At 43.8% G+C, this 11,354-nt stretch overlaps 2 protein-coding genes across 2 annotated transcripts in view; one reads left to right on the forward strand and one right to left on the reverse strand.

Annotated features, from left to right (window-relative positions):
* Nucleotides 1–11,354, reverse strand: part of DOCK4 (dedicator of cytokinesis 4) — a 477,639-nt gene that overhangs the window by 4,456 nt on the left and 461,829 nt on the right. Inside the window, exons 46-50 of the mRNA XM_011955954.1 lie at nucleotides 10,809–10,890; nucleotides 10,549–10,658; nucleotides 7,682–7,754; nucleotides 5,212–5,325; nucleotides 1,768–1,829 (exon numbers count right to left, since the gene is read on the reverse strand). Coding sequence (XP_011811344.1) covers nucleotides 1,768–1,829; nucleotides 5,212–5,325; nucleotides 7,682–7,754; nucleotides 10,549–10,658; nucleotides 10,809–10,890 — 441 coding nt within the window. The remainder of the gene's footprint in view (nucleotides 1–1,767; nucleotides 1,830–5,211; nucleotides 5,326–7,681; nucleotides 7,755–10,548; nucleotides 10,659–10,808; nucleotides 10,891–11,354) is intronic.
* LOC105521662 (ribosomal protein 63, mitochondrial-like) lies at nucleotides 9,235–9,782 on the forward strand. The gene has a single exon (XM_011955930.1). It carries the CDS (start codon nucleotides 9,251–9,253, stop codon nucleotides 9,557–9,559), a length of 309 nt encoding a protein of 102 aa, XP_011811320.1. The 5' UTR covers nucleotides 9,235–9,250; the 3' UTR covers nucleotides 9,560–9,782.

Genomic DNA, 11,354 nt, shown 5'->3' on the forward strand with positions numbered 1-11,354 from the left:
TAAGCTAACTTTGGTCTCTCTTTGTAAACAAAATAACGCTGGTAGATATACATCCTGTCATTTAGTAGAAGCCTAAAATGAAGGCCAATTAAGAGTTCCCAATTCACTGCTACCTCTGTCAAAAGTTAGAGTCAGCTCAGTCTTCGCTGTAGGGTTAGACCCATAGTTTAATGACTGCCGGGGAGAAAAAAATCCCCAAACCCCACTAAACTCTATCAGTTAAGGCAGCACACTGCAAAGCTAGTAACATGGTAGCAGAATACCCCCTAATGTAACCCAGGAGATATAACACAAATGTTCGATCTATGTTCTTTTCCTTCAAACTCTACATATAAAGACATGGCTTCGGACTGTATATGGCCAGTAAAAATATACACAGGTCTGCTGAAAGACAGCATATACCAGCTTGCTAACTAAGACTATTTCATAGCTATTCAAACATTTTCAGCCCTTGAGTTCTTTTTAATGTTTAAGAATTAATCTCTAAGACTTATTTTCTTACTACCCAACAAAAATTAAGTTGAAAAATACAGACGATAATTCCATAGCAACGTGTGGGAGCTCTGAGTAAGGGTAAATGTAAAAGTGTGGAAAAGCCATATTGCTTTCCTTTCCATCACATCGAGGTGACAGGCTATGGCTTCCAGAGTGAATGCTGTCACAGGTACTTCATAATAACAGCTGCATTACAGAATGAGAAGAAAATGAGCCAATCACTTGCACTTACCCGCGAATTTCTACATCAGAAATTTTGGCAATGCAAGGGAATCACACTTCTTTGCAATTTTCTCCATTGTGCGGAGGGAGGCGGATTGTTTTCCAGTTTCTCAATTTCTATCAGCAACTATCGTTAGCACCACAGCTGCATTGGATCGCAACCTGCCCCTATGTGTTTGTAGAGGCTAATTTGTCTTTTGAACATTAGCTAGAACTAGCTCATCAACACAAAAGACATGGAGCATGTAAATCCTAAGTCACTCAGGTACAAAATCATTCTTTCAACACACTTCATATTTGCCTCCGGTACAGCTGTTCTGAACACCAGTCTCTCACGCACTGACAATCCTTGAAGCTAGTCTGATTCAATTTGGATAGAGACTAAATATTATTCTTCATGAGGGACTTTTTTATGTTTAAAGATGTTAAATAGCCCATGTCTGCAAACCAATTCAAATGTCTGACCTTTACAGCTTTCCAGTTTGTTCCCTAGAAATTTTAAAAATCCGTATTACTGCCTTGTTTTTCATGATCAAGTATGTATTTCTAATGTAAATGAGAAACTTGGTATAAAATATTAAAAGAGACTGTTAGGTTTGGCTTTGATAAAATGGGTGAGGCTGATGATAAAGGCAAAAAGACACAGAGAATATTTACTAGATCTTGATAGTGATGTTTCTCAATCTAAGTGTGTGTGTGTGTTTGATGTGCCTTAAACTAAAAGGCCAGGCTGAAAATTTCCTAGGAGGTACATTAGGACCACATTCCTTTCCTAATTCAGTATATGCATTGACTTCAGTTTGCAAGTTCTCACTGCTACCATTTGGAGAATGAGGCTAATCATCGAAAAACAAATGGCTGCATTCGTGGAGGAGGCACCCAGAGGGGAAAGTCCAGTGTTGTTTTCTTACCCAGCTTCCCCTATCCCTGCTTGATATGTTCTTTGCCTTGTCCCTGCAAATCAAAGCACCTTTTGATATATCCGGATGAGTCTTAGAGAAAAAGAAACCTGGGCTAGTTTCTAGCCTCAGTCGAAAGACGGGCCTTTACCTTCAATGGAGATCGCCCGGCAGGCGAGGGGGATACTGATGTCGTGTGTCTTGCTGGTGAAGCTGTCAATGGGGAGAGAGATAACATTTCAATGAAGAAAAACCAGACAATTGACTATCTGCACATGCTCTCTGTGTTACAAACCCAGACAGATGATCCAGTGCATAAAGACTTTCTAAGCAAAGGGGGTGGTGAGGATGGGGCAGAAGCTAAATGATGCCTATCTAGAACGGGTTCTCACAAAGGGTGGCACTGCCAAGATATGGGAACATCAGCAAAAAGTTATCATGGCATATATGATGCTTTGACCAAATGACAGGTTCCCAAACTCATCCAATGTCCTTTCCATTTCGCCGAAGTCCAGGTGCTTCTGCACTGCTTGCTCTATCTCATAAGGTGCTTTTAGGTGTGAGGTGCTAGGGAGCAGTCCTTGGGGAACAGCTGTTGTCTTTGGCCTAAGCACCAATGAGAACACCATGGCCACCCCAGCAGCCTGGAACAGGTCTATGGGAATATATTTAATCAGCTCCCCCCAACAACTCCAATACTCCCCAAATAGGTAGAAAACCCTTGGCCATGGCCATACAAGAGGTGCATGGTTTTCCATTTCTTCCCCTAATGCTTGTACTCAGGTCTTCCCATTATACCCTGGTGGTGGTTCTCTATGGATTTCATCATGGTGGCCAAGAAGAGCGAACTGTTTGCTTTTTCTCTCTAGATTTTCCAAGTCCTACTTGTGGGACACAGCATGTGTGATAGCACTGCTCCTGTGTACACGCTTGTATAGCAAATCCAGCTCTCTAAAGCACAGTCCTGTATGGTAAAGGCTGGCCGTGACACAGTCAGCAGGGTGAGGGTCAGCCACATTTCTCAATTCCACAGAGATGTTTCGGTGAACTCTGGGCATGTTGCTCTGTGATTAGCTGCCACTCTCCCAGCTGTCACAGTGAGGTTTGTAACTCATAACAAAGCTACTGAAAGGCTGTAAGGAAGAAAGACAGTTACAGAGCCCCACAACAGTGACCACAGATGATGACATAAGAACAGAACATGAGAGCAATCAGTGCAGAAGGGATGGCAGCCCTGCCAGTGAACTTGGGAAGGGTAAGGTCACCTGTGTGCTCTGGGTCCTAAGGGGTCAGGAAGAGTGCTCCATGATCACACTGGTGGTATGCAGCCTCTCTCTTGCACTCTTGAATGCTGGATCATGCTGTCAGCACGTATCACATTCTAATACCAGCATTAGTTCTCCTATCCTGTTGATTGTGGGTGATGATTATGGAAGAAAATCATGTCTGTATGGAGAAGCTGATCCTGATGGGGAACTATATTCCTGCCTTAATGGTGGCAGAAAGTTTATTGTTCCCTGGGACCCTCTTCCTTTTGACTCAGGCAGTTGCTGACACCACCATGGTGGCCCCTGCAACCACAGCACATTTGCAGAACTATTTCTCTGGAAAGGCGATTTCCCACAGCAACCTAAAATAGTTCCATCAGTATCCTTGTCTTCAGGTTCGAACTGGCCTAGAAACCTAAGGACCATCAATATTACTCCTTAAAAAATGCTTTGCAGGTTCTCAACTTTAGGGACACAACCAGGTTTAAATTGGAGACTGCCTGAATATATGTACATTGTGAATGAGATAAAAATAATTTGGCCGGTAAGTTTTAGGCCTCTGCGCACATACTGATATACTAATGCAGGTGATCAAGAAGCTTAAAGTTATTTCTTGTTTTCTTTGAAGACCTCATATGCCTTTAAAAAATTATTGGTGACTTGACTTTGGGCTTTGACAAGTAGAGAGTAAATTGGGTGGCACACAGTTTATTGTATTTTGTTGCAGGGTCTCACTCTGTTGCCCAGGCTAGAGTGCAGTGGTGCACTCTTGGCTCACTGCAACCTCTGCTTCCTGGGCTCAAGCAATTCCCCCACCTAAGCCTCCCACGTAGCTAGGACTATAGGTGTGTGCCACCACGCCTGGCTAATTTTTGCTTTTTCTTGTAGAGATGGGGTTTTGCCATGTGGCACAGGCTTGCCTCAAACTCCTGGGCTCAAGTGATCTGCCTGCCTTGGCCTCCCAAAGTGCTGGGATTACAGGTGTGAACTACCTTGTCTGGCCCATAGTTTATCTTAAAAAGAGGTAAAGAAGGATGAGATGCTAGACTACAGCAAATGAAACATGAACAATCTAGAAAAATCTATGAGAGAAATCACGTCATTTTTTGTTCTTGTTTTTAGGCTAGTTGTATTTGTAAAACTTCAAATCCACCATAGACACAGGTAAGTGCTGAAAAACCTCTCCCATCCAGAATAAGCAAAGCTAGTAAAACAAGACAGGTCCCTCTTAAAAATGGCCCCACATATAGGTCACAAGCAAGTTCAGGAGGCAAGGAGGCCTGTTACTACTATAAATTCACAAAGCTAAAGATCCATTTTCAGTGGTTCTTAAAATCTAGTGAGCAGAAGGATCACTAGATCACTGAAAGGTTTCATAACAATACAGATATTAGGGTCTTACCCCAGAAAAACTTAGATTCTGATTCAGTAGGTGTGAGGTTAGACCTGAGAATGAATTTATTTATTTATTTATTTTTTATTTATTTATTTGAGACAAGGTTTGGCTCAATGGCCCGGGCTAAAGTGCAGTGGTGCCATCTTGGATCACTGCAACCTCTGTCTTCTGGGTTCAAGCCATCCTCCCAAGTAGCTGGGACTGCAGGTGTGTACCACCACACCTGGCTGATTTTTGTATTTGTTGTAGAGACGGGGTTTCGCCATGCTGCCCAGGCTGGTCTCGAACTTGTGAGTTCAAGTGATCCACCCACCTTAGTCTCCCAAAATGCTGGGATTACAGGCGTGAGCCACCACACCTGGCCAAGATTTTGCTGCTTAAACCACCACCTGAGCAGAGGCAGTACCCTGAATCAACCCTTTGAGAAATATAGTCCTTGCATAAAGACCTCTCAAAGCAACAGATAACTGCGGATGCAAAGTTAATGACTCTGATAAGCTTGTGGAGCATAACTGTTTGTTAGTCAATAGCTATTTAGAGGCAAGTGGAAACTTTGGCATCAGTCCTGAATAAGACTGAAGAAAGTAGCTGAGTTAGCAGAGGTTGATAAGAATGAAGTGGTTCAAAGTGAAGGTTAGAGAAGATGCTAGTGACCTACCAAGGTTAGGGTGCCTCTCCGAACTTGAGAATGGTGGCTTGGTAAAGAGCACTCTATAAAATCTGAGAGGCTTGCTTGGAACGGACCATTGTTTGACCCCAGGTAATAGAAGTTCAGGAAAGAGGGAGACAATTGTCAAGGAATTACGCAGCTACTAAGGTTTTTATCCCAGAAATCAAATGCCTACCTTTCTCTCAGGAATTCAGGACAAGCTGGAGTAGTCAATAAAAATTATTTTATAAAAGTGATTGTTCAAATGCTTCAAATACCCACCAGTCTGTGTGGGTCTTGGAGGGACAGGGGGAGAGATAAGTTTCCCACTATCCGACATGTTCTTGGCTTCCTTCCCACTGTCCAGGCTCCAGCTGCTAGGGGTGGGGTTCACAGCTGGAAGGGAATAACACAGCTAAAAACACATGGTCCAGCTTTGCCCTTCCAATGCTTGAGATCTTAGAAGAAAGTCAGAATTATCCAGAATGAAAAAATTAACTGGATGAAAAACAAAACAGGAAACTTCTTGAATACTAAATCTTTATTCAATTGGCTGCCTAACAGTTATAGTTACCATTTAACTGGGCGCTAGCAAGTCTCTTCATTTCCCTTAGTGCTGTCAAAGGGAACTACAAATCTTTACACCGGGGTGTAAAACTTGCTGAGAATTACACATGTGTTTAGATGCTGGATAACCGACGGAAGATGTAGTCACTGGACTATTTTAAAACTAGACAAGTGACACCTCAGAATGGAGAAGACAATGACATACTAATATTTTAACTATTTGGCAGAATTCTTGGGAAAGAACAGCCATGCCACATTATCTCATTGATAACTCTTTGAGGAAAGAACTTTCTGAAATCAGTGAATTATACTGAAATATGTCCTTAAAAAATGATTTGGAATACTGTCAGTATCATTCTTATTTTGTAATTTGTCTGCTCTGTGCTTCGGTAAAATGCAGGAATATGGGGTAATCCTGGCAGGAATAAGGGCAGGATATGCTGGTTGTAAATAGCCTCTATGCAATGAGGTTTACATCAAATCTGAGTTCCAGTGACTCACTCCCTGTACAGCCACTGCCATCTGGTGGGCATGTTGAGAATTTTAACATTTTACCACTCATTTTCTTTCTTTCTTTTTTTTTTTTGAGACGGAGTCTCGCTCTGTCGCCCAGGCTGGAGTGCAGTGGCGCAATCTCGGCTCACTGCAAGCTCTGCCAACCGGGTTCACGCCATTCTCCTGCCTCAGCCTCCCGAGCAGCTGGGACTACAGGCGCCCGCCATCTCGCCCGGCTAGTTTTTTATATTTTTTAGTAGAGACGGGGTTTCACCGTGTAGGCCAGGATGGTCTCGATCTCCTGACCTGGTGATCCACCCGTTTCGGCCTCCCAAAGTGCTGGGATTACAGGCTTGAGCCACCGCGCCCGGCCATACTCATTTTCATTTAATGGGATGGAGTTACCCCTCTTAAAATTCTTTTTTTCTATTCTTTTAAATTTGCATTGTGGTTTGCCTTTTTTTTTTTTTTTTTGAGACGGAGTCTCCATTGCCCAGGGCTGGAGTGCAGTGGCGCAATCTCGGCTCACTGCAAGCTCTGCCAACCGGGTTTACGCCATTCTCCTGCCTCAGCCTCCCGAGCAGCTGGGACTACAGGCGCCCGCCATCTCGCCCGGCTAGTTTTTTATATTTTTTAGTAGAGACGGGGTTTCACCATGTTAGCCAGGATAGTCTCGATCTCCTGACCTCGTGATCCACCCGCCTCGGCCTCCCAAAGTGCTGGGATTACAGGCTTGAGCCACCGCGCCCGGCCTGTGGTTTTCTTTAATAGAAGGGGTGAGAAAAATACCACATTCCTTAGTTCTGACAAAGGTCAACATGTGACTTGTAACATTAAAGCTAAATGTGTGTTTTAAAATAATTTTGCCTAAGACTTCGCTAATTTCCATCTTCCAAGGAAAGTTCTAATGTATCGGTGTACCCAAATGACAATACAGTTTATTTCTTAATGAGGGCAATTAAAAGGCACTTTCCCAGAATATTTCATTAACGACTCTTGATTTATTGGTCTGGGGAACTGCTCTTATTTTTGAGGCTTGACCCTGAGAGAGGTGAATGGGTGACTTGCTGCAAGCCCCAACCTGTAGCTGAGGAAATCGTGTTTAATCTGCTCTTCGTCTTCCTGCTGTGTTGCAGACCGATCCTAATTGGCTATTTACTGCTATCCATGTGTTTGGTTCTCATTTTGTGTGACCTTGAGGCAGGGCACACTCCATTATGCACTGGATTGCAATTCTTAAATGGCATTTAATTGTACAAGAGCCCTATCTGAGTCACAGCAAACAACACATGAGTTGGCTGAATGAGCTTTGTAAGGGAGACAAAGGATGGGACCACCGAATCGATCTGGGAGAAGCTATTTTCACTGTGCTGAACAAGGAGCCTAATTGGCAACTTTGTTTCAGGAAGAGGAGGCATTGCCTGGGTGACTCACTGGATGATAACAAAAGACCATTAAACAGAAGCGTTCCTATCTTGCTCAGATTCTGCTGTTAAAATCTTATAGGAAAACAGCTTTTGATAAAATGATCATGAATAACTGTCTTTCATTAATCCCCTAAAGAGCATACTAGTCCTGATCATTAAAGCGCTAGAGCACTGCTTTCCACACAGACACACAGAAGACTGGAGAACATGAGGATAAAACAAGCCCTTACACATTCCAGGCCTGATCATGCGGCTCGCCTTACCTTTTTCAGGTGCAGAGAGATTTGGGTCACTGCGTGGCAAGGCCCCGTCTCCAATATGATTAAACAGCATCCTCTGCAAAGGTACAAGGGTTGATTTTTATGATGTGATATACGGACATGTGAAACCTTCTAGAAAATGAGATGATTATCCCCTCACTAAAACTTTTGGTTCAAAATAATTTTTATATGATAGGATGAACCTAGGAACAAAGAATTTAATTAGATTTAAGTAAAAGGGGGTGGGAAGAGCCTTAGGTTTTGAGAAAGAGTGTTTGAAAAGTTTGTATTACATTTTAAATGTAAATGGTAAATGTTCATGATAAAATGGAAGGTAAAAAATAAATAGTAAATAGCAGTTGTGCTATGAAGTTCTTTTTTTTTTCTTTTTAGAGATGGAATCTCACTGTTATTGCCCAGGCTGGTCTTGAACGCCTGGGCTCAAGCAGTTCTCCCACCTTGGCCTCCCAAAGTGCTGAGATTACAGGCATGAGCCACCACACCTGGCCTGTATGGAGTTCTTTATAAATACAAATGCTACGGTGGTGATATAAAACAGAAATAAGAATTAAAGGAGAAATATTAGTTCAAAAAAATCACTTGCGAATGAAATTTAACCCCTGCATGTTAAAAATCCTTTATTAGGTTAAAAAAAATGAAATAGTTGATAGTCTACAATTTTTAACTTATAAAAATGCCAGTTTTACATGGTTTTACCTAATATATTAAATAGAAAGTACCAAGTCCTTAAAAGTAGATGTACTACAGCAATGTGCACTATTGAAATTTTGGCAACATATATACTGCTTCCAATTTTGCTAAAACCAGAAAACTTGGGAGGCTAATCAGAGAAGGCTTTCAGAGTTGCCCATGCTGGCAACAAGTTCTCCTGGAGCAGAACAAACTGAGAAATTCCCTTGCAGCATCATCGAGTGACAAAGGGAAATAGCTAGTCCAGCCAAATGCACTCAGATATAATTTCTGCAAGACAGCAGCGCTGTGCAGAGGCGGTACCCCGGGACTTTCGGGAGGATCACACAATCAGCAAAGACAAACCAATCAAGCCAAATCCCACTTGCGCTCGTTCACTTCCAGATGCGGCTACAGACTTCTGCCAGGATAGTGTAGAAAAACAGAAATTAGCTGGCATAGAAATAACTATTTTTCTCTGCTCCTAAATTATTCCCAAATAATCTTTAAAACTCAGAGACTACCCATGAATCTTCAACTTTGAAACCAACCTTCAAGGCTCTCGAAGTGCCCAAGGGTTGAGCCCAAGTCTCTGCTCTCAAAAAAACAGGGATCACTTCAAAACCAAGTTCAGGCAGAGGCTGAGGGCCATGCTCCCTTCCTCCCATGAGGAGTTGACAGGGAAAGGCCGACGACTGAATCGCTCTTTTCTCATGCATTCAAGAATGGCAAAGGCAAACAAATTGCTCCTATACTCATGGGTACCCAGAAAGGAATCCACTGCAGCTCTTTTAAATAGGTCTAGGCAAAGGCAGAGACTGCTGGCCAGGAGAATGCTTCTCTTCAAGGGTATTTTCCAGTCCTGAGCAACCGACGGGCACCATGTTGCTGACTGCGCTCCTCTGCCGCAACCGCATTCCTGGCCGTCAGTGGATCGGAGAGCACCGGCGGCCGCGGTTCGTGTCGTTGGGCGCCAAGCAGAACATGATCCGCCGCCTGGAGATCGAGGCGGAGAACCACTACTGGCTGAGCATGCCCTACATGACCCGGGAGGAGGAGCGCGGCCACGCCGCAGTGCGCAGGAGGGAGGCCTTCGAGGCCTTAAAGGCGGCCGCCACTTCCAAGTTCTCCCCGCATAGATTCACTGCGGACCAGCTCGACCATCTCAATGTCACCAAGAAATGGTCCTAACCCTTGCATTTTATGGATCATGGGGCTGCCCATCTTTACCTGGTCCTGGAACTGAAAAACTGTAGCTACTGTGAAAATGAGCCTTTGGACCAGTCTTTATTAAAACAAACAAACATGAGTAGTCTGCATATAGAATATCTAGGGCTCTAAACCCTCCAATACTTAAAAGTGTAATCGCTGTCCTGTCGTTTCTTTAGTCTGATAGGAAGATAGGGATTTTCTCAGTCACATGATATTTTAAGGAAAGCTGCAGTAAAGCCACAGACTATGATTTGAAAAACAACAACAAAAAAGGGTATTTTCCTAGTCTAAGACGTTCCCCCAGAGTTCTGTTACATCCACAGGGCATGCAAACACACACAGGCGCTTTATACACCCAACTACTTTGCGTAATGTTTAAGAAGCAGCAATGAAATAGATCGAGGAGGGTAAATTTCCCATTTCCCTTTTAGCTTCACTGCCAAGCAACTACCATGTGTCCCTATCAGAAATATGGCTCAGGCCCGGGCATGGTGGCTCATGCCTGTAATCACAGCACTTTGGGAGGCCGAGGCGGGTGGATCACCTGAGGTCAGGAGTTCAAGACCAGCCTGGCCAATATGGCAAAACACCGTTTCTACTAAAAGTACAAAAATTAGCCAGGCGTGGTGGTGCATGCCTGTAATCCCAGCTACTTGGGAGGCTGAGACAGGAGAATCGCTTGAATCTGGGAGGCAGAGGTTGCAGTGAGCCAGGATTGTGCTGCTGCACTCCAGCCTGGGTGACACAGTGAGATCCTATCTCAAAAAAAGGAAAGAAAAAAAAGAAACATGGCTCAGGCAGAAATTTCTAACCATGGGCAGCAGACTAGAGGTGCACTCTTCACCAGTTGGATTGGTCTGACACTGCCCAGCTGCTTGCTTTTGGCAGCTACCATGTGTTTCTGCGGAGATGTGTAAGCAATTCCAGAATCGTCCTTGTTTTCTGGTTCCTCTACCCTACAAGGATACCTGTGAAGGCTCCACGGGTGTTGGATAGATGGCACTGCATGGTCTCTCTCTTGGGGACAGGCAAGAGTTTTCTCGGGAATGTTTGTGTTTGTCAGACAACAAAGGAGAAGCTGGGAAGAGAAGGAGAGAGGATCATCAGCATGGTAGTGGTGCTGCACCTGTTTGGAGAAGAGAGCCTGAACACGTGGCAGCTGGCCATAGTTCCCAGGACTAGAATGTTCTCTGGGCACCCTTGGTCTTCCCCACACTCTGGCACTGACCTCTGGCACTCGATGGAGCAGAACTTGTCACATTAGGTGAAGCCGAGTGAGTAGAACTCAAGCTTGAGGTAGATGGACTTGGCTGGAAACACACAGGGAGCTATTATCACACCCTGATTAAAGGCTGCCCACAACACTGACATATTTGAAACAAAATCATCAACTTTTTTTTCAAATCAGCGAAAAAAAAGTCCATTTAACAATATAGAAAAATCTTAATAACTTAGATTGACAAAGAAGTCTTCATGAATTAATAAAAAGTCTGAGATTTTGACTCCTGCCAAAGGAATGCCTTCGTGTTAGATTCAGCTACATACTGTGACTTTGTACCAGTTAGCAGTGCATTCCTTGGTTGAGGTATAAGTAGACAGACTTCCAGCCTAGGGCCCAAAAATAGGTGAGTATTTCTAAAAGGCATAAAATGTGCCTTCTCGTTATCTGTAAAAGTAAGTTTAACCGGGCATGGTGGCTCACGCCTGTAATCCCAGCACTTTGGGAGGCCGAGGCGGGCAGATCACGAGGTCAGGAGATCGAGACCATCCTGGC

The sequence above is a fragment of the Colobus angolensis genome, unplaced genomic scaffold (assembly GCF_000951035.1).
Source record: "Colobus angolensis palliatus isolate OR3802 unplaced genomic scaffold, Cang.pa_1.0 Scaffold403, whole genome shotgun sequence".
Lineage (NCBI taxonomy): Eukaryota > Metazoa > Chordata > Mammalia > Primates > Cercopithecidae > Colobus > Colobus angolensis.

Coding starts and splice junctions, on each gene's coding strand:
- LOC105521662 (XM_011955930.1), top strand. CDS start 9,251: ATGTTGCTGACTGCGCTCCTCTGCCGCAACCGCATTCCTGGCCGTCAG.